General features: G+C 52.9%; 3 protein-coding genes and 4 pseudogenes across 3 annotated transcripts; all 7 read right to left on the reverse strand.

The window, feature by feature from the left end:
* Positions 1-1,526: 1,526 nt before the first annotated feature.
* Positions 1,527-6,155, reverse strand: LOC146545479 (uncharacterized; annotated as a pseudogene).
* Positions 6,156-6,230: 75 nt separating this feature from the next.
* LOC146545480 (uncharacterized) lies at positions 6,231-7,545 on the reverse strand. The gene has a single exon (XM_085239336.1). It carries the CDS (start codon positions 7,463-7,465, stop codon positions 6,383-6,385), a length of 1,083 nt encoding a protein of 360 aa, XP_085095462.1. The 5' UTR covers positions 7,466-7,545; the 3' UTR covers positions 6,231-6,382.
* Positions 7,546-8,820: 1,275 nt separating this feature from the next.
* LOC146545481 (inositol 1,4,5-trisphosphate receptor-interacting protein-like 1) lies at positions 8,821-9,956 on the reverse strand (annotated as a pseudogene).
* A 3,570-nt stretch (positions 9,957-13,526) lies between these two features.
* On the reverse strand, positions 13,527-14,841 carry LOC146545482 (uncharacterized). Its single transcript, XM_085216841.1, has one exon. The coding sequence runs from the start codon at positions 14,759-14,761 to the stop codon at positions 13,679-13,681; it is 1,083 nt and encodes a 360-aa protein (XP_085072967.1). The 5' UTR covers positions 14,762-14,841; the 3' UTR covers positions 13,527-13,678.
* A 1,188-nt stretch (positions 14,842-16,029) lies between these two features.
* Positions 16,030-17,251, reverse strand: LOC146545483 (inositol 1,4,5-trisphosphate receptor-interacting protein-like 1; annotated as a pseudogene).
* Positions 17,252-20,821: 3,570 nt separating this feature from the next.
* Positions 20,822-22,132, reverse strand: LOC146545484 (uncharacterized). The gene is given in 2 exon segments (XM_085239356.1): positions 20,822-21,584; positions 21,587-22,132. Coding segments are annotated over 2 exon segments (1,077 nt in total). The 5' UTR covers positions 22,053-22,132; the 3' UTR covers positions 20,822-20,973.
* A 1,192-nt stretch (positions 22,133-23,324) lies between these two features.
* The window catches only part of LOC146545485 (inositol 1,4,5-trisphosphate receptor-interacting protein-like 1), a 1,381-nt pseudogene continuing 543 nt past the window's right edge, over positions 23,325-24,162 (reverse strand).

Consider the following 24,162-nt stretch of genomic DNA (forward strand, 5'->3'; position numbering starts at 1 on the left):
GCACACAGTAACTCCATCCAGCAGGAGAGAGTGGTGGAAGCTCAGTTCTGAAGCACACAATCTGCCTTTTATATTTCCTGTTTTAAAAAAATAAAATATTATGGCATTATTATTTATGATAAATGATACACTTCTCTCACTGGCAAAACGTGTTTGCAGCCGCTTTGGTGCCCTATGGAAGCAGATGCCGTGAGGATGTCAGCCCATACCATGGGCAGACATGACAGCTGTGTTGTGTCGGATTTGTGTTGGGCAAGGCAAACAGTTTGCTGTTGTTTTCAAAGCTGAACGCGAGCTCTGGCTGTGGCTCACCTAGTGGCAGTGATAGTCTCTGGCTTAAAAATTACGCAGTAAAAAATGAAAACTAGGCACTGCAAGCCATTTGGAACAGAAATCCTCCTCCTCCTCCTCACTGCAGCTCATCAACTTCCTATCATTTGTGTAGACAGGTCTGAGGGCACGCTTGTGCTAGCACTTAATCGCTTGTCTAAAGGACCTGAGCTTTTAATTAGAAGCCTGGTACTGTGAGGCATGGTGAGGAATCCAAAGTGGCAGCAGAGCTCATGAATACAAAACCTTCAGCAGAAAGTGCCCTGTCTTTCCTGCTTATATAATTTCTCCTTAGCGAGATAAAAAGAGATTTTTGCCACAAAAATATCTCAATCCTAAAGCTTTTTTTAGCTTTCCATGCTACAGGTGGTTTATATCTACACCAGGGGAAGTATTCCCACATCGATTTGCTTTGACCAGGAGACAGTGGCATTATTCTGCACCCTTAATACCCAGCTCTTGCATTCTGCTTCTACTCTCTGCCTTTAAATAAACTTTCTTCCACTCACTGGGCATTAAAACAGCCGAGACTTTCTAAACAACACCCTACATGACTTGAATTCTGATGTGTGTCCCGTTGCTTCCTCCACCAGGTCATGAAGAAAATCCGCAGTACGCGCTGATTCTTCAGATGATGCAAAATCCAAATCCTGTATTCCATCGGGCCCTGTCGCTGTCACAGAGAGCAGAGATCAGCACTGCCCCTCCACTCCCTGTGAGGAGCTGCAGGCTGCCATGAGGCATCCTATCAACTCCTCTGCTCTGGGCTGAGCAAACCCAGGGACCTCAGCCTCTCCTAATAAGAGTTGCCTTCCAGACCCTTCCCCATCTTTGCAGCCAACCTTTGGGCACTTCTAACAGTTTTATTTCCTTCTTAAATGTGGCACACACAGCAGCACACAGTGCAGGAGATGAGGCCACACAACACAGAGCAGAGCAGGACAACACCCTCCCCGGCCGCCTGGTAACAGAGTTGGGTCTCATGCACCCCAGGGTACTGTTGGCCCATTGGGCTGCCAAGACATGCTGCTGGATCACGTTCAACAACCAACAGCCATAATCCCAAGTCCTTTCTGCAGGGAAAACCATTACAAGAAGAACGTTGGAGTTAACAATAGTATCCAATTTATTTAAATAAGAGAATTACATACTTTGAAAGAGAGAAATAGAAAAGATCACAGAAACGTATCCTGAGCCTACTCAATGCTCAGAAATGAGTCCGATTCATCAAGCTGCACCCCAAGAGTCACCGGGATGTTGAAGGTGTAGTTGGAGGGGGTGGTCAGCTGGATCTTGCCTGAGTGGCTGGAGGGATGCAGCTCCAGGCGGCAGTCACGCGACTGAGGCAGACGCCTCCAGGCTGCTTTCACCTGGTCCTGGAGCCAGAGCCGCTTTTCTCCACGTGCACATAGGAGCCCGTGCAGAAGGTGTCGAGCAAGCTGGGCTCCTGCTTGTCTCTCAGCTCCTCCTGATCGTGGTGCAGAAAGCAGAGCATGTCCCCCAGCAGCCGCTCCCTCGTGCAGGTGCACACCAGCTGCACGCGCAGACAGGACTTGCTTATCGCTGTCTCCTCCACGTCGCCCAGGTCCACATGGAAGGTGTGCCCGGGAGGAGGCCTCACGGGCACGAGCAGGGCGGTAGATGACGTTGTCATAGAGGGTGCTCCATTCTTCACAGACCCTGCAGACCCCGATGGCCGGCTGCAGCTGGCGTGAAGCTGTGGCAGGTTTGTCCTCGGCAGGCACGCAGAAGGTCATCCACCGGCTCCATCAGGCTGGCACTTGTCGGCCATGTACGGTGCTGGCCACTCGGTGCTGTCGGCCCAAACTCTGCCCAAGACCCATGTCTCACATGAGTCACTGTCCTCTTCCTCATTGTCGTCCTCCTCCATGTTTCTGGACCTTTTCAAGCTGCTGCTGATACAGGCCAGCGTACGTGCCACTTTTGTGCGGAAGAAGAAGGGCTTAAGGAAGAGGGCAAGGATCGCAGCACAGATCCAAGTAATGCTGCTGCTCCCTGGCAAATACTGCGTATTCCTCACGCACCAAATGAGGCCAAAGAACAGGACAAAGACTCCGGGAAAGGCCCAGATGTGCCAGTGCCGGAGGGCAGCAAGGAGCGGGGCTCCCTTGGCCACCCAGTTCTGCCATTGCTTCCACTGCACCGTCTTGGTCAGCAGCTGAGCATATGCAGCTGAACCTGCTCATACATATTGCCACACGTGAGGTGAATTGCCAGACGGATGATTCCCATAAAGGCCAGGGCGATGAAGACCTTCCGAGCCACTTGCATGAGGAAGATGAAGGTCTTAAGGAAGACAACAAGGATCGCAGCACAGATCCAAATAATAATGCTGCTCCCTGGCAAATCTTGCGTCTTCCTCACGCACCACATGAGGCCAAAGAACAGGATAAAGACTCCGGGGAAGGCCCAGATGTGCCAGTGCTGAAAGGCAGCAAGGAGCGGGGCTCCCTTAGCCGCCCAGTTCTGCCACTGCTTCCACTGCACCGTCTTGGTCAGTAGCTGAGCCATGTCCCGACTCAGCTGCTCCACAAGCATATTGCCACGCATGAGGTGAATCCCCAGAAGGGTAATTCCTATGAATGCCAGAGTGATGAACACCACCCGAGCCATAGCCGCTAGCCACTAGCAGGTGCGTACCGCACTCACTGAAGGCCTAGGGCAAAGTGCCACAGCGCTGCCTCTCTTACAGCTCCTGACATCCCCAGCCCACCCTCCATTGTGACCTGTCTGCACGCTGTCACAAACACGGCCACATCACTGCATGTTAGATTAGACTGGTAGCATGATCCGTGTGCCATGCCTCACTGGCGGAGCAGTACTGCAGAAGTATGAACAGGAATGCTGCCAACTTACACTCTAATGGTGGCTACAACTTAGGGGCAAGAGCTTTTCAGCTTAGTGCATGGAAAAAAGTCACTGTTAATCTAGGAAATTCAGCACCTATCTAAGCCGAAAGCCAAAGGGAAACTGTAGAACATTCCTTATGTTTTCCACTAGTTGGCTAAAGAATTAATGTCCATAACATACCAAGAAGTCTGCCAATGCAAATGTAAAGCTGAACAATGAAAAACTGACAAAAGAATCATAGAATCATAGAATCACCAAGGTTGGAAAAGACCTGAAAGATCATCCAGTCCAACTGTTCACCTATTACCAATAGCTCCCACTAAACCATGTTCCTCCACACAACTTCCAGTCTTTCCTTGAACACCCCCAGGGTCGGTGACTCCACCACCTCCCGGCAGTCCATTCCCGTGCCTGACCACCCTTTCTGAAAGGTAATACTTCCTAATGTCCAGCTTGAATCTCCCCTGCCGTAGCTTGAAACCATTCCCTCTCGTCCTATCACTAACGACACGAGAGAAGAGGCTGACCCCCAGCTCACTACAACCTCCCTTCAGGAAGTTATAGAGAGCAATGAGGTCTCCCCTGAGCCTCCTCTTCTCCAGGCTGAACATTCCCACCTCCTTCAGCCTCTCCTCATATGGCCTGTGTTCCAGACCCCTCACCAGCTTTCTTGCCCTCCTTTGAGCACGGTCCAGGGCCTCAATGTCTTTCTGGCAGTGAGGGGCCCAAAACTGGACGCAGTACTCAAGGTGTGGCCTCACTAGTGCTGAGTACAGGGGAACAATCACCTCTCTGCTCCTGCTGGCAACACTGTTTCTGATGCAAGCCAGGATGCCATTGGCCTTCTTGGCCACCTGGGCACACTGTCGGCTCATGTGCAGCCGAGCATCAATCAATACCCCCAGGTCCATTTCCTCTACGCAGTCCTCCAGCCACACCGCCCCAAGCCTGTAGCGTCGCCTGGGGTTGTTGTAGCCGAAGTGCAGGACCCGGCATTTGGTCTTGTTGAACCTCATCCCACTGGCTTCAGCCCAGCTCTCCAGCCTGTCCAGATCCCTCTGTATGGCCTCGCTACCCCCAGGCAGATCCGCATTTCCAGCCAATTTGGTGTCATCTGAGAATTTACTGAGGGTGCACTCGATGCCTTCATCCAGGTCATCAATAAAGATATCGAAGAGGACAGGCCCCCGGCACCGACCCCTGCGGAACACCACTCACGACCAGTCGCCAGCTGGATTTAACTCCATTCACCCCACTCTCTGAGCCCGGCCGTCCAGCCAACTCCTTACCCAGCCAAGAGTGTACCCATCCAAGCCTCGGGCTGCCAGCTTCCGCAAGAGAATACTGTGGGAGACAGTGTCAAAGGCTTTGCTGAAGTCTAGGTAGACCACATCAACAGCCTTTCCCTCATCCACCAGATGGGTCACTAGATCATAGAAGGAGATCAGGTTGGTCAAACAGGACCTGCCCTTCATGAACCCATGCTGGCTAGGCCTGATCCCCCAGTCATCCTGCACGTGCCGCATGATCTCCCTCAAGACAATCTGCTCCATAACCTTCCCTGGCACCGAGGTCAGGCTAACAGGCCTGTAGTTCCCCGGATCCTCCTTACGACCCTTCTTGTAAATGGGAGTCACATTGGCAAGCCTCCAGTCTTCTGGGACCTCACCAGTCAACAAGGAGCGCTGATAGATGATGGAAAGCAGCTCAGCTATCACCTCCACCAGTTCCCTCAGCACTCTCGGGTGGATCTCATCTGGCCCCGTAGACTTGTGGCAGTCCAGTTGGAGTAGTAGGTCTCTGACTGTTTCTTCCAGAATCACAGTGGGGTTAGCATGCTCCCCAGCCCAGATTACCAGGTCAGAGAGAGGAGTATCCTGAGGATAACTGGTCTGACTTTTAAAGACAGATGTAAAGAAGGCATTCAGAACCTCCGCCTTTTTGCTTATCCTCAGTGGTCACATTCCCAGCCTCATCCAGCAAAGAGTGGATATTCTCCTTTGTCCTCCTCTTACTGTCAATGTATTTATAAAAGAGTTTCTTATTCCTTTTCACCCCAGCGGCCAGGTTAAATTCAAGCTGGGCTTTTGCCTTTCTGATTTCACCTCTACACATCGTAACGACTTCCTTGTATTCATTCTGAGTTGCCTGTCCCTCTTTCCACAGGCGGTAGGTAGATTCTCTTTTTCTCACGGAGCCTCAAGAATAGCTCCCTATTCATGCACGCTGGTCTTCTTCCCCGCCGGCTCATTTTGCAGCTCAGGGGGACTGCCTGCTCCTGCGCCCTTAAGACTTCCTTCTTGAAGAGCAACCAGCTCTCTTGGACCCCTTTACTCGCTAAGACTGAATGCCAGGGGACTCCCCCTATTAGTCTCTTGAACAATTCAAAGTCCGCCCTCCGGAAGTCCAAGGGAGCAGTTTTACTATTCCCCCTCCAGGCTCCACCATGAATTGAGAAATCTATCATTTCATGGTCACTCTGTCCAAGACAGCCTCCAACCTCCACATCTCCCACCAGACCTTCCCTGTTTGTGAACAGCAGGTCTAGTGGGGCAGTTCCTCTCGCGGGCTCTCTGACCAGCTGCATCAGGAAGTTATCCTCTATGCATTCCAGAAACCTCTGGAAACTGCTTCTTCTGTGCTGTGCTGTACTCCCAGCATATGTCAGGGAAGTTCAAGTCCCCCATGAGGACAAGGGCTGGCGACTGTGCAGCTCGTGCCAGCTGCTTATAGAATACCTCGTCTGTCTCTTCATCCCGGTTTGGAGGTCTATAACAGACGCCCACCAGGGTGCCAGTCTTGTCAGCCCTTCCTCTGATCTTTACCCAAAGGGATTCAACGTTATCGTCCCCAGCCACAATCTCAGTAGCATAAAAGCATTCCCTAACGTAGAGAGCCACACCGCCACCCCGTCTTCCTTGCCTGTCCTTCCTGAAGAGTTTGTAGCCATCCATTGCAGCGCTCCAGTCATGGGAGCAATCTCACCACGTTTCCGTTACGGCAACTAGGTCATAGTTTGCCTGCTGCACAATGGCTTCCAACTCTTCTTGCTTGTTGCCCATGCTGCGTGCATTAGTGTAGACGCACCTCAGCTGAGCCCCTCGCCTCTCACCTAATCCCAACACCACTTCCCCAGGCTGATCTCTAGTAGGCCTGGCTTTATCCCCTTCCCCCTTCCTATCTAGTTTAAAGCTCTCTCTACAAGTCCCGCCAGCTCCTGGGCAAGTATCCGTCTCCCTTTTGGAGACAGGCAATTCCCATCAGCAGACCTCAGGCCAGGTGCCGAGTAGACTGCCCCGTGATCAAAGAACCCAAAATGTTTGCGCTTGCACCAGCCTCTCAGCCATGCATTTATAAGATGGCTTTTCCTGGTCATCTCAGTGTTTGTCCCTGCCACCAAGGGAATACTGGCAAACACTACTTGTATGCCCGCTCCATCAACTAACTTCCCCAGTCTCCTAAAATCATTGTTTATAATCCTCAGGCTTCTATCAGCAATCCCATTGCTGCCGGCCTGAACTATCAATAAAGGGTAATAACCAGAGGGGCGGATAAGGCTGGGGAGTTTTCTAGAAATATCCCTGACCTGGGCCGCAGGAAGGCAGCACACCTCCCTACGGGTAGGGTCACGCCGACATACTGGACCCTCTGTTCCTCTCAGAAGAGAGTTGCCTACAACTATCACCCTCCTTTCTTTCTTGGAGGAGGCAGTCTTCAAACGTGGAGCTGACCGCCTCACCTTAGGTAAGCTTGGTGGCAGTGCTCCCACGTCATCATCACTCACCACTCCCTCTGGTTTCAGGGCTTCATACCTGTTACAGAGAGGGACCAGAGGAACCGAGGTAGGTCGGGATAGGGGTTGCCTGCGACGCCAGGCTGAGACCTGCTGCCATTCCTCCTCTCCTCTCAAGCTGTCTCTTCCTGTTTGACTATGATGAGAGAAAGGGTCCATTACTCCCTCAGTCTGGGAAGTGCAAACTCTGCGCCTTTCTCGCAGAGAGCCACTCCACCAGTCAGTCTGCCGCTCGCAGTCTCTGATGGTCTGCAGTCTATCTACCTCCTCCCTAAGCTCCACCACCAGGTTGAGCAGCTCGTCCAGCTGCTCACACCGCACGCAAGTGGCATCCTTCCCATCCTCCCCCGGCAGCAGCAGGCTGAGGCACTCCCGGCAGCCAGAGACCTGAACCGCCACATTATTGAGCAGACCCTCTGTCTGGGTTGCCACAGTCTTTGCGTGGGAAGCACGTTTCCTGGTGAGGACCATGTTTGAAGTGGTGGCGTCAGGGCCTGTCAACAAGAGAGCAAGTCAACTGAGAAAAAGACGAGCACTCACCCGTACTGACACAAGACACAGCCTCCACTCCCACTGCTGCCTACTTGAATGGGCAGTGCAGGCGGCCCTCACACACTGACTATCTCCACCCTAGGTGGTTAGAGCAGCTTTCCACACCTTCTGTGTTGTGTTGTGTGCTGTAGTTCCCGCCTCCCGGGTCTCATTTTATCCACACAGCAAATGGGCCAAGCTCCAGAGATAAAGAGCAGGCAGTGTCAGCTCTGCCCCTGTTGAGTCAAGAGCCCGCCCACAACCTGCCAGCCCAGGCTCCAAAAAAGTCTAAAAAAGAGCTTTTTTGGTTGCTTTTCTTGACTCCAGATCCCTTGCCCACCGCAGTTTTACCTGCTTGAAGCTAGACTCTGTAGCAAATGACCGATGACTCATGGTAAGTAGCTTGAATACTGCCACGAGGTGTCAGCTCCGCCCCTGGTGAGTCAGGAGCCCGCCCACAACCTGCCAGCTGCTAGCCCAGGCACAGCTGCTAGCCCACAGCACAGCACTACCGTCATAGAGCAGTAGCCCTATGACGCTAATAAGAAACAGTCTAAGAGGATTTCTTGATATTCTAGATGCTCTGAAGGATTGCCTGCAGACTTCCTCCCCATTTTAGAGCTGCAAATCAGGGGAAAAAATCACCCTCTCATATCATAAAAGGAAGCAATTGAGGTGTACTCCAGGCAGCAGCAGAAGTGCCACAGGACGTCATCCAGCCACAGGGGCAATTCCTCTTGCTCCAGGCTTCAGAGGCTACGGTTGTGAGGTGGCGAATCACAACCATCTTCAGGGCTTGGGCAAAAAGCTGTGCCCACCAGCAGACAACTGCAGGTCTGCAGACAGTTGAGGAAGAAGCTGGAGTGATGGGCATGCCTGGCCATATGCCTGGCAATCTGTATGTCCTCCTCAGCGCAGTTTTCTGGCTGCACCGTGCTGCTGGTGCAGCTGGCTTCAGCCTATTCGATGCTCAACAAAGTTCCCGAGACATCAAGCTCCTCCTGCATCCTCATCTCAGTGGTACTGAGCATGTCTTGATGCTACTGAACATGCTCCTACCTACCAGAAACAAAAGGCAGCTGCGGAAAAGAGCCTTAGCAATAAATAACAGATTGAAAAAAAGCCACGTTCAAAGCAGAACTAGTCTTAGGCGTTGATTTGTGTAGTAGACGCAAAAAAGAATACTCTTACACAAGGAGTGCTGGTGTTAACAATAGTATCCAATTTATTTAAATAAGAGAATTACATACTTTGAAAGAGAGAAATAGAAAAGATCACAGAAACGTATCCTGAGCCTACTCAATGCTCAGAAATGAGTCCGATTCATCAAGCTGCACCCCAGGAGTCATCGGGATGTTGAAGGTGTAGCTGGAGGGGGTGGTCAGCTGGATCTTGCCTGAGTGGCTGGAGGGCTGCAGCTCCAGGCGGCAGTCACGCGACTGAGGCAGACGCCTCCAGGCTGCTTTCACCTGGTCCTGGAGCCAGAGCCGCTTTTCTCCACGTGCACATAGGAGCCCGTGCAGAAGGTGTCGAGCAAGCTGGGCTCCTGCTTGTCTCTCAGCTCCTCCTGATCGTGGTGCAGAAAGCAAAGCATGTCCCCCAGCAGCCGCTCCCTCGTGCAGGTGCACACCAGCTGCACGCGCAGACAGGACTTGCTTATCGCTGTCTCCTCCACGTCGCCCAGGTCCACATGGAAGGTGTGCCCGGGAGGAGGCCTCACGGGCACGAGCATGGCGGTAGATGACGTTGTCATAGAGGGTGCTCCATTCTTCACAGACCCTGCAGAACCCGATGGCCGGCTGCAGCCGGGGCGTGAAGCTGTGGCAGGTTTGTCCTCGGCAGGCACGCAGAAGGTCATCCACCAGCTCCACCAGGCTGGCACTTGTCAGCCATGTACGGTGCTGGCCACTCGGTGCTGTCGGCCCAAACTCTGCCCAGGTCCCATGTCTCATCTGAGTCACTGTCCTCTTCCTCATTGTCGTCCTCCTCCTTGTTTCTGGACCTTTTCAGGCTGCTGCTGATACAGGCCAGCGTACGTGCCACTTTTGTGCGGAAGAAGAAGGGCTTAAGGAAGAGGGCAAGGATCGCAGCACAGATCCAAGTAATGCTGCTGCTCCCTGGCAAATACTGCGTCTTCCTCACGCACCAAATGAGGCCAAAGAACAGGATAAAGACTCCGGGAAAGGCCCAGATGTGCCAGTGCCGGAGGGCAGCAAGGAGCGGGGCTCCCTTGGCCACCCAGTTCTGCCATTGCTTCCACTGCACCGTCTTGGTCAGCAGCTGAGCATATGCAGCTGAACCTGCTCATACATATTGCCACACGTGAGGTGAATTGCCAGACGGATGATTCCCATAAAGGCCAGGGCGATGAAGACCTTCCGAGCCACTTGCATGAGGAAGATGAAGGTCTTAAGGAAGACAACAAGGATCGCAGCACAGATCCAAATAAAAATGCTGCTCCCTGGCAAATCTTGCGTCTTCCTCACGCACCACATGAGGCCAAAGAACAGGATAAAGACTCCGGGGAAGGCCCAGATGTGCCAGTGCTGAAAGGCAGCAAGGAGCTGAGCCATGCCCCAACTCAGCTGCTCCACAAGCATATTGCCACGCATGAGGTGAATCCCCAGAAGGGTAATTCCTATGAATGCCAGAGTGATGAACACCACCCGAGCCATAGCCGCTAGCCACTAGCAGGTGCGTACCGCACTCACTGAAGGCCTAGGGCAAAGTGCCACAGCGCTGCCTCTCTTACAGCTCCTGACATCCCCAGCCCACCCTCCATTGTGACCTGTCTGCATGCTGTCACAAACACGGCCACATCACTGCACGCTGTCACAAACACGGCCACATCACTGCACGCTGTCACAAACACGGCCACATCACTGCATGTTAGATTAGACTGGTAGCATGATCCGTGTGCCATGCCTCACTGGCGGAGCAGTACTGCAGAAGTATGAACAGGAATGCTGCCAACTTACACTCTAATGGTGGCTACAACTTAGGGGCAAGGGCTTTTCAGCTTAGTGCATGGAAAAGAGTCACTGTTAATCTAGGAAATTCAGCACCTATCTAAGCCGAAAGCCAAAGGGAAACTGTAGAACATTCCTTATGTTTTCCACTAGTTGGCTAAAGAATTAATGTCCATAACATACCAAGAAGTCTGCCAATGCAAATGTAAAGCTGAACAATGAAAAACTGACAAAAGAATCATAGAATCATAGAATCACCAAGGTTGGAAAAGACCTGAAAGATCATCCAGTCCAACTGTTCTCCTATTACCAATAGCTCCCACTAAACCATGTTCCTCCACACAACTTCCAGTCTTTCCTTGAACACCCCCAGGGTCGGTGACTCCACCACCTCCCGGCAGTCCATTCCCGTGCCTGACCACCCTTTCTGAAAAGTAATACTTCCTAATGTCCAGCTTGAATCTCCCCTGCCGTAGCTTGAAACCATTCCCTCTCGTCCTATCACTAACGACACGAGAGAAGAGGCTGACCCCCAGCTCACTACAACCTCCCTTCAGGAAGTTATAGAGAGCAATGAGGTCTCCCCTGAGCCTCCTCTTCTCCAGGCTGAACATTCCCACCTCCTTCAGCCTCTCCTCATATGGCCTGTGTTCCAGACCCCTCACCAGCTTTCTTGCCCTCCTTTGAGCACGGTCCAGGGCCTCAATGTCTTTCTGGCAGTGAGGGGCCCAAAACTGGACGCAGTACTCAAGGTGTGGCCTCACTAGTGCTGAGTACAGGGGAACAATCACCTCTCTGCTCCTGCTGGCAACACTGTTTCTGATGCAAGCCAGGATGCCATTGGCCTTCTTGGCCACCTGGGCACACTGTCGGCTCATGTGCAGCCGAGCATCAATCAATACCCCCAGGTCCATTTCCTCTACGCAGTCCTCCAGCCACACCGCCCCAAGCCTGTAGCGTCGCCTGGGGTTGTTGTAGCCGAAGTGCAGGACCCGGCATTTGGTCTTGTTGAACCTCATCCCACTGGCTTCAGCCCAGCTCTCCAGCCTGTCCAGATCCCTCTGTATGGCCTCGCTACCCCCAGGCAGATCCGCATTTCCAGCCAATTTGGTGTCATCTGAGAATTTACTGAGGGTGCACTCGATGCCTTCATCCAGGTCATCAATAAAGATATCGAAGAGGACAGGCCCCCGGCACCGACCCCTGCGGAACACCACTCACGACCAGTCGCCAGCTGGATTTAACTCCATTCACCCCACTCTCTGAGCCCGGCCGTCCAGCCAACTCCTTACCCAGCCAAGAGTGTACCCATCCAAGCCTCGGGCTGCCAGCTTCCGCAAGAGAATACTGTGGGAGACAGTGTCAAAGGCTTTGCTGAAGTCTAGGTAGACCACATCAACAGCCTTTCCCTCATCCACCAGATGGGTCACTAGATCATAGAAGGAGATCAGGTTGGTCAAACAGGACCTGCCCTTCATGAACCCATGCTGGCTAGGCCTGATCCCCCAGTCATCCTGCACGTGCCGCATGATCTCCCTCAAGACAATCTGCTCCATAACCTTCCCTGGCACCGAGGTCAGGCTAACAGGCCTGTAGTTCCCCGGATCCTCCTTACGACCCTTCTTGTAAATGGGAGTCACATTGGCAAGCCTCCAGTCTTCTGGGACCTCACCAGTCAACAAGGAGCGCTGATAGATGATGGAAAGCAGCTCAGCTATCACCTCCACCAGTTCCCTCAGCACTCTCGGGTGGATCTCATCTGGCCCCGTAGACTTGTGGCAGTCCAGTTGGAGTAGTAGGTCTCTGACTGTTTCTTCCAGAATCACAGTGGGGTTAGCATGCTCCCCAGCCCAGATTACCAGGTCAGAGAGAGGAGTATCCTGAGGATAACTGGTCTGACTTTTAAAGACAGATGTAAAGAAGGCATTCAGAACCTCCGCCTTTTTGCTTATCCTCAGTGGTCACATTCCCAGCCTCATCCAGCAAAGAGTGGATATTCTCCTTTGTCCTCCTCTTACTGTCAATGTATTTATAAAAGAGTTTCTTATTCCTTTTCACCCCAGCGGCCAGGTTAAATTCAAGCTGGGCTTTTGCCTTTCTGATTTCACCTCTACACATCGTAACGACTTCCTTGTATTCATTCTGAGTTGCCTGTCCCTCTTTCCACAGGCGGTAGGTAGATTCTCTTTTTCTCACGGAGCCTCAAGAATAGCTCCCTATTCATGCACGCTGGTCTTCTTCCCCGCCGGCTCATTTTGCAGCTCAGGGGGACTGCCTGCTCCTGCGCCCTTAAGACTTCCTTCTTGAAGAGCAACCAGCTCTCTTGGACCCCTTTACTCGCTAAGACTGAATGCCAGGGGACTCCCCCTATTAGTCTCTTGAACAATTCAAAGTCCGCCCTCCGGAAGTCCAAGGGAGCAGTTTTACTATTCCCCCTCCAGGCTCCACCATGAATTGAGAAATCTATCATTTCATGGTCACTCTGTCCAAGACAGCCTCCAACCTCCACATCTCCCACCAGACCTTCCCTGTTTGTGAACAGCAGGTCTAGTGGGGCAGTTCCTCTCGCGGGCTCTCTGACCAGCTGCATCAGGAAGTTATCCTCTATGCATTCCAGAAACCTCTGGAAACTGCTTCTTCTGTGCTGTGCTGTACTCCCAGCATATGTCAGGGAAGTTCAAGTCCCCCATGAGGACAAGGGCTGGCGACTGTGCAGCTCGTGCCAGCTGCTTATAGAATACCTCGTCTGTCTCTTCATCCCGGTTTGGAGGTCTATAACAGACGCCCACCAGGGTGCCAGTCTTGTCAGCCCTTCCTCTGATCTTTACCCAAAGGGATTCAACGTTATCGTCCCCAGCCACAATCTCAGTAGCATAAAAGCATTCCCTAACGTAGAGAGCCACACCGCCACCCCGTCTTCCTTGCCTGTCCTTCCTGAAGAGTTTGTAGCCATCCATTGCAGCGCTCCAGTCATGGGAGCAATCTCACCACGTTTCCGTTACGGCAACTAGGTCATAGTTTGCCTGCTGCACAATGGCTTCCAACTCTTCTTGCTTGTTGCCCATGCTGCGTGCATTAGTGTAGACGCACCTCAGCTGAGCCCCTCGCCTCTCACCTAATCCCAACACCACTTCCCCAGGCTGATCTCTAGTAGGCCTGGCTTTATCCCCTTCCCCCTTCCTATCTAGTTTAAAGCTCTCTCTACAAGTCCCGCCAGCTCCTGGGCAAGTATCCGTCTCCCTTTTGGAGACAGGCAATTCCCATCAGCAGACCTCAGGCCAGGTGCCGAGTAGACTGCCCCGTGATCAAAGAACCCAAAATGTTTGCGCTTGCACCAGCCTCTCAGCCATGCATTTATAAGATGGCTTTTCCTGGTCATCTCAGTGTTTGTCCCTGCCACCAAGGGAATACTGGCAAACACTACTTGTATGCCCGCTCCATCAACTAACTTCCCCAGTCTCCTAAAATCATTGTTTATAATCCTCAGGCTTCTATCAGCAATCCCATTGCTGCCGGCCTGAACTATCAATAAAGGGTAATAACCAGAGGGGCGGATAAGGCTGGGGAGTTTTCTAGAAATATCCCTGACCTGGGCCGCAGGAAGGCAGCACACCTCCCTACGGGTAGGGTCACGCCGACATACTGGACCCTCTGTTCCTCTCAGAAGAGAGTTGCCTACAACTATCACCCTCCTTTCTTTCTTGGAGGAGGCAGTCTTCAAACGTGGAGCTGACCGCCTCACCTTAGGTAAGCTTGGTGGCAGTGCTCCCACGTCATCATCACTCACCACTCCCTCTGGTTTCAGGGCTTCATACCTGTTACAGAGAGGGACCAGAGGAACCGAGGTAGGTCGGGATAGGGGTTGCCTGCGACGCCAGGCTGAGACCTGCTGCCATTCCTCCTCTCCTCTCAAGCTGTCTCTTCCTGTTTGACTATGATGAGAGAAAGGGTCCATTACTCCCTCAGTCTGGGAAGTGCAAACTCTGCGCCTTTCTCGCAGAGAGCCACTCCACCAGTCAGTCTGCCGCTCGCAGTCTCTGATGGTCTGCAGTCTATCTACCTCCTCCCTAAGCTCCACCACCAGGTTGAGCAGCTCGTCCAGCTGCTCACACCGCACGCAAGTGGCATCCTTCCCATCCTCCCCCGGCAGCAGCAGGCTGAGGCACTCCCGGCAGCCAGAGACCTGAACCGCCACATTATTGAGCAGACCCTCTGTCTGGGTTGCCACAGTCTTTGCGTGGGAAGCACGTTTCCTGGTGAGGACCATGTTTGAAGTGGTGGCGTCAGGGCCTGTCAACAAGAGAGCAAGTCAACTGAGAAAAAGACGAGCACTCACCCGTACTGACACAAGACACAGCCTCCACTCCCACTGCTGCCTACTTGAATGGGCAGTGCAGGCGGCCCTCACACACTGACTATCTCCACCCTAGGTGGTTAGAGCAGCTTTCCACACCTTCTGTGTTGTGTTGTGTGCTGTAGTTCCCGCCTCCCGGGTCTCATTTTATCCACACAGCAAATGGGCCAAGCTCCAGAGATAAAGAGCAGGCAGTGTCAGCTCTGCCCCTGTTGAGTCAAGAGCCCGCCCACAACCTGCCAGCCCAGGCTCCAAAAAAGTCTAAAAAAGAGCTTTTTTGGTTGCTTTTCTTGACTCCAGATCCCTTGCCCACCGCAGTTTTACCTGCTTGAAGCTAGACTCTGTAGCAAATGACCGATGACTCGTGGTAAGTAGCTTGAATACTGCCACGAGGTGTCAGCTCCGCCCCTGGTGAGTCAGGAGCCCGCCCACAACCTGCCAGCTGCTAGCCCAGGCACAGCTGCTAGCCCACAGCACAGCACTACCGTCATAGAGCAGTAGCCCTATGACGCTAATAAGAAACAGTCTAAGAGGATTTCTTGATATTCTAGATGCTCTGAAGGATTGCCTGCAGACGTCCTCCCCATTTTAGAGCTGCAAATCAGGGGAAAAAATCACCCTCTCATATCATAAAAGGAAGCAATTGAGGTGTACTCCAGGCAGCAGCAGAAGTGCCACAGGACGTCATCCAGCCACAGGGGCAATTCCTCTTGCTCCAGGCTTCAGAGGCTACGGTTGTGAGGTGGCGAATCACAACCATCTTCAGGGCTTGGGCAAAAAGCTGTGCCCACCAGCAGACAACTGCAGGTCTGCAGACAGTTGAGGAAGAAGCTGGAGTGATGGGCATGCCTGGCCATATGCCTGGCAATCTGTATGTCCTCCTCAGCGCAGTTTTCTGGCCGCACCGTGCTGCTGGTGCAGCTGGCTTCAGCCTATTCGATGCTCAACAAAGTTCCCGAGACATCAAGCTCCTCCTGCATCCTCATCTCAGTGGTACTGAGCATGTCTTGATGCTACTGAACATGCTCCTACCTACCAGAAACAAAAGGCAGCTGCGGAAAAGAGCCTTAGCAATAAATAACAGATTGAAAAAAAGCCACGTTCAAAGCAGAACTAGTCTTAGGCGTTGATTTGTGTAGTAGACGCAAAAAAGAATACTCTTACACAAGGAGTGCTGGTGTTAACAATAGTATCCAATTTATTTAAATAAGAGAATTACATACTTTGAAAGAGAGAAATAGAAAAGATCACAGAAACGTATCCTGAGCCTACTCAATGCTCAGAAATGAGTCCGATTCATCAAGCTGCACCCCAAGAGTCATCGGGATGTTGAAGGTTAGCTGGAGGGGGTGGTCAGCTGGATCTTGCCTGAGTGGCTGGAGGGCTGCAGCTCCAGGCGGCAGTCACGCGACTGAGGCAGACGCCTCCAGGCTGCTTTCACCTGGTCCTGGAGCCAGAGCCGCTTTTCTCCACGTGCACATAGGAGCCCGTGCAGAAGGTGTCGAGCAAGCTGGGCTCCTGCTTGTCTCTCAGCTCCTCCTGATCGTGGTGCAGAAAGCAGAGCATGTCCCCCAGCAGCCGCTCCCTCGTGCAGGTGCACACCAGCTGCACGCGCAGACAGGACTTGCTTATCGCTGTCTCCTCCACGTCGCCCAGGTCCACATGGAAGGTGTGCCCGGGAGGAGGCCTCACGGGCACGAGCAGGGCGGTAGATGACGTTGTCATAGAGGGTGCTCCATTCTTCACAGACCCTGCAGACCCCGATGGCCGGCTGCAGCCGGGGCGTGAAGCTGTGGCAGGTTTGTCCTCGGCAGGCACGCAGAAGGTCATCCACCAGCTCCATCAGGCTGGCACTTGTCAGCCATGTACGGTGCTGGCCACTCGGTGCTGTCGGCCCAAACTCTGCCCAGGTCCCATGTCTCATCTGAGTCACTGTCCTCTTCCTCATTGTCGTCCTCCTCCTTGTTTCTGGACCTTTTCAGGCTGCTGCTGATACAGGCCAGCGTACGTGCCACTTTTGTGCGGAAGAAGAAGGGCTTAAGGAAGAGGGCAAGGATCGCAGCACAGATCCAAGTAATGCTGCTGCTCCCTGGCAAATACTGCGTCTTCCTCACGCACCAAATGAGGCCAAAGAACAGGATAAAGACTCCGGGAAAGGCCCAGATGTGCCAGTGCCGGAGGGCAGCAAGGAGCGGGGCTCCCTTGGCCACCCAGTTCTGCCATTGCTTCCACTGCACCGTCTTGGTCAGCAGCTGAGCATATGCAGCTGAACCTGCTCATACATATTGCCACACGTGAGGTGAATTGCCAGACGGATGATTCCCATAAAGGCCAGGGCGATGAAGACCTTCCGAGCCACTTGCATGAGGAAGATGAAGGTCTTAAGGAAGACAACAAGGATCGCAGCACAGATCCAAATAAAAATGCTGCTCCCTGGCAAATCTTGCGTCTTCCTCACGCACCACATGAGGCCAAAGAACAGGATAAAGACTCCGGGGAAGGCCCAGATGTGCCAGTGCTGAAAGGCAGCAAGGAGCTGAGCCATGCCCCAACTCAGCTGCTCCACAAGCATATTGCCACGCATGAGGTGAATCCCCAGAAGGGTAATTCCTATGAATGCCAGAGTGATGAACACCACCCGAGCCATAGCCGCTAGCCACTAGCAGGTGCGTACCGCACTCACTGAAGGCCTAGGGCAAAGTGCCACAGCGCTGCCTCTCTTACAGCTCCTGACATCCCCAGCCCACCCTCCATTGTGACCTGTCTGCATGCTGTCACAAACACGGCCACATCACTGCACGCTGTCACAAACACGGCCACATCACTGCACGCTGTCACAAACACGGCCACATCACTGCATGTTAGATTAGACTGGTAGCATGATCCGTGTGCCATGCCTCACTGGCGGAGCAGTACTGCAGAAGTATGAACAGGAATGCTGCCAACTTACACTCTAATGGTGGCTACAACTTAGGGGCAAGGGCTTTTCAGCTTAGTGCATGGAAAAGAGTCACTGTTAATCTAGGAAATTCAGCACCTATCTAAGCCGAAAGCCAAAGGGAAACTGTAGAACATTCCTTATGTTTTCCACTAGTTGGCTAAAGAATTAATGTCCATAACATACCAAGAAGTCTGCCAATGCAAATGTAAAGCTGAACAATGAAAAACTGACAAAAGAATCATAGAATCATAGAATCACCAAGGTTGGAAAAGACCTGAAAGATCATCCAGTCCAACTGTTCACCTATTACCAATAGCTCCCACTAAACCATGTTCCTCCACACAACTTCCAGTCTTTCCTTGAACACCCCCAGGGTCGGTGACTCCACCACCTCCCGGCAGTCCATTCCCGTGCCTGACCACCCTTTCTGAAAAGTAATACTTCCTAATGTCCAGCTTGAATCTCCCCTGCCGTAGCTTGAAACCATTCCCTCTCGTCCTATCACTAACGACACGAGAGAAGAGGCTGACCCCCAGCTCACTACAACCTCCCTTCAGGAAGTTATAGAGAGCAATGAGGTCTCCCCTGAGCCTCCTCTTCTCCAGGCTGAACATTCCCACCTCCTTCAGCCTCTCCTCATATGGCCTGTGTTCCAGACCCCTCACCAGCTTTCTTGCCCTCCTTTGAGCACGGTCCAGGGCCTCAATGTCTTTCTGGCAGTGAGGGGCCCAAAACTGGACGCAGTACTCAAGGTGTGGCCTCACTAGTGCTGAGTACAGGGGAACAATCACCTCTCTGCTCCTGCTGGCAACACTGTTTCTGATGCAAGCCAGGATGCCATTGGCCTTCTTGGCCACCTGGGCACACTGTCGGCTCATGTGCAGCCGAGCATCAATCAATACCCCCAGGTCCATTTCCTCTACGCAGTCCTCCAGCCACACCGCCCCAAGCCTGTAGCGTCGCCTGGGGTTGTTGTAGCCGAAGTGCAGGACCCGGCATTTGGTCTTGTTGAACCTCATCCCACTGGCTTCAGCCCAGCTCTCCAGCCTGTCCAGATCCCTCTGTATGGCCTCGCTACCCCCACGCAGATCCGCACTTCCAGCCAATTTGGTGTCATCTGAGAATTTACTGAGGGTGCACTCGATGCCTTCATCCAAGTCATCAATAAAGATATCGAAGAGGACAGGCCCCCGGCACCGACCCCTGCGGAACACCACTCACGACCAGTCGCCAGCTGGATTTAACTCCATTCACCCCACTCTCTGAGCCCGGCCGTCCAGCCAACTCCTTACCCAGCCAAGAGTGTACCCATCCAAGCCTCGGGCTGCCAGCTTCCGCAAGAGAATACTGTGGGAGACAGTGTCAAAGGCTTTGCTGAAGTCTAGGTAGACCACATCAACAGCCTTTCCCTCATCCACCAGATGGGTCACTAGATCATAGAAGGAGATCAGGTTGGTCAAACAGGACCTGCCCTTCATGAACCCATGCTGGCTAGGCCTGATCCCCCAGTCATCCTGCACGTGCCGCATGATCTCCCTCAAGACAATCTGCTCCATAACCTTCCCTGGCACCGAGGTCAGGCTAACAGGCCTGTAGTTCCCCGGATCCTCCTTACGACCCTTCTTGTAAATGGGAGTCACATTGGCAAGCCTCCAGTCTTCTGGGACCTCACCAGTCAACAAGGAGCGCTGATAGATGATGGAAAGCAGCTCAGCTATCACCTCCACCAGTTCCCTCAGCACTCTCGGGTGGATCTCATCTGGCCCCGTAGACTTGTGGCAGTCCAGTTGGAGTAGTAGGTCTCTGACTGTTTCTTCCAGAATCACAGTGGGGTTAGCATGCTCCCCAGCCCAGATTACCAGGTCAGAGAGAGGAGTATCCTGAGGATAACTGGTCTGACTTTTAAAGACAGATGTAAAGAAGGCATTCAGAACCTCCGCCTTTTTGCTTATCCTCAGTGGTCACATTCCCAGCCTCATCCAGCAAAGAGTGGATATTCTCCTTTGTCCTCCTCTTACTGTCAATGTATTTATAAAAGAGTTTCTTATTCCTTTTCACCCCAGCGGCCAGGTTAAATTCAAGCTGGGCTTTTGCCTTTCTGATTTCACCTCTACACATCGTAACGACTTCCTTGTATTCATTCTGAGTTGCCTGTCCCTCTTTCCACAGGCGGTAGGTAGATTCTCTTTTTCTCACGGAGCCTCAAGAATAGCTCCCTATTCATGCACGCTGGTCTTCTTCCCCGCCGGCTCATTTTGCAGCTCAGGGGGACTGCCTGCTCCTGCGCCCTTAAGACTTCCTTCTTGAAGAGCAACCAGCTCTCTTGGACCCCTTTACTCGCTAAGACTGAATGCCAGGGGACTCCCCCTATTAGTCTCCTGAACAATTCAAAGTCCGCCCTCCGGAAGTCCAAGGGAGCAGTTTTACTATTCCCCCTCCAGGCTCCACCATGAATTGAGAAATCTATCATTTCATGGTCCCTCTGTCCAAGACAGCCTCCAACCTCCACATCTCCCACCAGACCTTCCTTGTTTGTGAACAGCAGGTCTAGTGGGGCAGTTCCTCTCGCGGGCTCTCTGACCAGCTGCATCAGGAAGTTATCCTCTATGCACTCCAGAAACCTCTGGAAACTGCTTCTTCTGTGCTGTGCTGTACTCCCAGCATATGTCAGGGAAGTTCAAGTCCCCCATGAGGACAAGGGCTGGCGACTGTGCAGCTCGTGCCAGCTGCTTATAGAATACCTCGTCTGTCTCTTCATCCCGGTTTGGAGGTCTATAACAGACGCCCACCAGGGTGCCAGTCTTGTCAGCCCTTCCTCTGATCTTTACCCAAAGGGATTCAACGTTATCGTCCCCAGCCACAATCTCAGTAGCATAAAAGCATTCCCTAACGTAGAGAGCCACACCGCCACCCCGTCTTCCTTGCCTGTCCTTCCTGAAGAGTTTGTAGCCATCCATTGCAGCGCTCCAGTCATGGGAGCAATCTCACCACGTTTCCGTTACGGCAACTAGGTCATAGTTTGCCTGCTGCACAATGGCTTCCAACTCTTCTTGCTTGTTGCCCATGCTGCGTGCATTAGTGTAGACGCACCTCAGCTGAGCCCCTCGCCTCTCACCTAATCCCAACACCACTTCCCCAGGCTGATCTCTAGTAGGCCTGGCTTTATCCCCTTCCCCCTTCCTATCTAGTTTAAAGCTCTCTCTACAAGTCCCGCCAGCTCCTGGGCAAGTATCCGTCTCCCTTTTGGAGACAGGCAATTCCCATCAGCAGACCTCAGGCCAGGTGCCGAGTAGACTGCCCCGTGATCAAAGAACCCAAAATGTTTGCGCTTGCACCAGCCTCTCAGCCATGCATTTATAAGATGGCTTTTCCTGGTCATCTCAGTGTTTGTCCCTGCCACCAAGGGAATACTGGCAAACACTACTTGTATGCCCGCTCCATCAACTAACTTCCCCAGTCTCCTAAAATCATTGTTTATAATCCTCAGGCTTCTATCAGCAATCCCATTGCTGCCGGCCTGAACTATCAATAAAGGGTAATAACCAGAGGGGCGGATAAGGCTGGGGAGTTTTCTAGAAATATCCCTGACCCGGGCCGCAGGAAGGCAGCACACCTCCCTACGGGTAGGGTCACGCCGACATACTGGACCCTCTGTTCCTCTCAGAAGAGAGTTGCCTACAACTATCACCCTCCTTTCTTTCTTGGAGGAGGCAGTCTTCAAACGTGGAGCTGACCGCCTCACCTTAGGTAAGCTTGGTGGCAGTGCTCCCACGTCATCATCACTCACCACTCTGGTTTCAGGGCTTCATACCTGTTACAGAGAGGGACCAGGGGAACCGAGGTAGGTCGGGATAGGGGTTGCCTGCGACGCCAGGCTGAGACCTGCTGCCATTCCTCCTCTCCTCTCAAGCTGTCTCTTCCTGTTTGACTATGATGAGAGAAAGGGTCCACTACTCCCTCAGTCTGGGAAGTGCAAACTCTGCGCCTTTCTCGCAGAGAGCCACTCCACCAGTCAGTCTGCCGCTCGCAGTCTCTGATGGTCTGCAGTCTATCTACCTCCTCCCTAAGCTCCACCACCAGGTTGAGCAGCTCGTCCAGCTGCTCACACCGCACGCAAGTGGCATCCTTCCCATCCTCCCCCGGCAGCAGCAGGCTGAGGCACTCCCGGCAGCCAGAGACCTGAACCGCCACATTATTGAGCAGACCCTCTGTCTGGGTTGCCACAGTCTTTGCGTGGGAAGCACGTTTCCTGGTGAGGACCATGTTTGAAGTGGTGGCGTCAGGGCCTGTCAACAAGAGAGCAAGTCAACTGAGAAAAAGACGAGCACTCACCCGTACTGACACAAGACACAGCCTCCACTCCCACTGCTGCCTACTTGAATGGGCAGTGCAGGCGGCCCTCCCACACTGACTATCTCCACCCTAGGTGGTTAGAGCAGCTTTCCACACCTTCTGTGTTGTGTTGTGTGCTGTAGTTCCCGCCTCCCGGGTCTCATTTTATCCACACAGCAAATGGGCCAAGCTCCAGAGATAAAGAGCAGGCAGTGTCAGCTCTGCCCCTGTTGAGTCAAGAGCCCGCCCACAACCTGCCAGCCCAGGCTCCAAAAAAGTCTAAAAAAGAGCTTTTTTGGTTGCTTTTCTTGACTCCAGATCCCTTGCCCACCGCAGTTTTACCTGCTTGAAGCTAGACTCTGTAGCAAATGACCGATGACTCGTGGTAAGTAGCTTGAATACTGCCACGAGGTGTCAGCTCCGCCCCTGGTGAGTCAGGAGCCTGCCCACAACCTGCCAGCTGCTAGCCCAGGCACAGCTGCTAGCCCACAGCACAGCACTACCGTCATAGAGCAGTAGCCCTATGACGCTAATAAGAAACAGTCTAAGAGGATTTCTTGATATTCTAGATGCTCTGAAGGATTGCCTGCAGACTTCCTCCCCATTTTAGAGCTGCAAATCAGGGGAAAAAATCACCCTCTCATATCATAAAAGGAAGCAATTGAGGTGTACTCCAGGCAGCAGCAGAAGTGCCACAGGACGTCATCCAGCCACAGGGGCAATTCCTCCTGCTCCAGGCTTCAGAGGCTACGGTTGTGAGGTGGCGAATCACAACCATCTTCAGGGCTTGGGCAAAAAGCTGTGCCCACCAGCAGACAACTGCAGGTCTGCAGACAGTTGAGGAAGAAGCTGGAGTGATGGGCATGCCTGGCCATATGCCTGGCAATCTGTATGTCCTCCTCAGCGCAGTTTTCTGGCTGCACCGTGCTGCTGGTGCAGCTGGCTTCAGCCTATTCGATGCTCAACAAAGTTCCCGAGACATCAAGCTCCTCCTGCATCCTCATCTCAGTGGTACTGAGCATGTCTTGATGCTACTGAACATGCTCCTACCTACCAGAAACAAAAGGCAGCTGCGGAAAAGAGCCTTAGCAATAAATAACAGATTGAAAAAAAGCCACGTTCAAAGCAGAACTATTCTTAGGCGTTGATTTGTGTAGTAGACGCAAAAAAGAATACTCTTACACAAGGAGTGCTGGTGTTAACAATAGTATCCAATTTATTTAAATAAGAGAATTACATACTTTGAAAGAGAGAAATAGAAAAGATCACAGAAACGTATCCTGAGCCTACTCAATGCTCAGAAATGAGTCCGATTCATCAAGCTGCACCCCAAGAGTCATCGGGATGGTGAAGGTATAGCTGGAGGGGGTGGTCAGCTGGATCTTGCCTGAGTGGCTGGAGGGCTGCAGCTCCAGGCGGCAGTCACGCGACTGAGGCAGACGCCTCCAGGCTGCTTTCACCTGGTCCTGGAGCCAGAGCCGCTTTTCTCCACGTGCACATAGGAGCCCGTGCAGAAGGTGTCAAGCAAGCTGGGCTCCTGCTTGTCTCTCAGCTCCTCCTGATCGTGGTGCAGAAAGCAGAGCATGTCCCCCAGCAGCCGCTCCCTCGTGCAGGTGCACACCAGCTGCACGCGCAGACAGGACTTGCTTATCGCTGTCTCCTCCACGTCGCCCAGGTCCACATGGAAGGTGTGCCCGGGAGGAGGCCTCACGGGCACGAGCAGGGCGGTAGATGACGTTGTCATCGAGGGTGCTCCATTCTTCACAGACCCTGCAGACCCCGATGGCCGGCTGCAGCCGGGGCGTGAAGCTGTGGCAGGTTTGTCCTCGGCAGGCACGCAGAAGGTCATCCACCGGCTCCATCAGGCTGGCACTTGTCAGCCATGTACGGTGCTGGCCACTCGGTGCTGTCGGCCCAAACTCTGCCCAGGTCCCATGTCTCATCTGAGTCACTGTCCTCTTCCTCATTGTCGTCCTCCTCCTTGTTTCTGGACCTTTTCAGGCTGCTGCTGATACAGGCCAGCGTACGTGCCACTTTTGTG

Source organism: Meleagris gallopavo, chromosome 1, assembly GCF_905368555.1.
Source record: "Meleagris gallopavo chromosome 1, MGAL_WU_HG_1.1, whole genome shotgun sequence".
Taxonomy (NCBI): Eukaryota; Metazoa; Chordata; class Aves; order Galliformes; family Phasianidae; genus Meleagris; species Meleagris gallopavo.

What these genes read in the sequence shown, in the direction of transcription:
- LOC146545480 (XM_085239336.1), bottom strand. Translation starts at nt 7,465, where the DNA reads ATGGTCCTCACCAGGAAACGTGCTTCCCACGCAAAGACTGTGGCAACC.
- LOC146545482 (XM_085216841.1), bottom strand. Translation starts at nt 14,761, where the DNA reads ATGGTCCTCACCAGGAAACGTGCTTCCCACGCAAAGACTGTGGCAACC.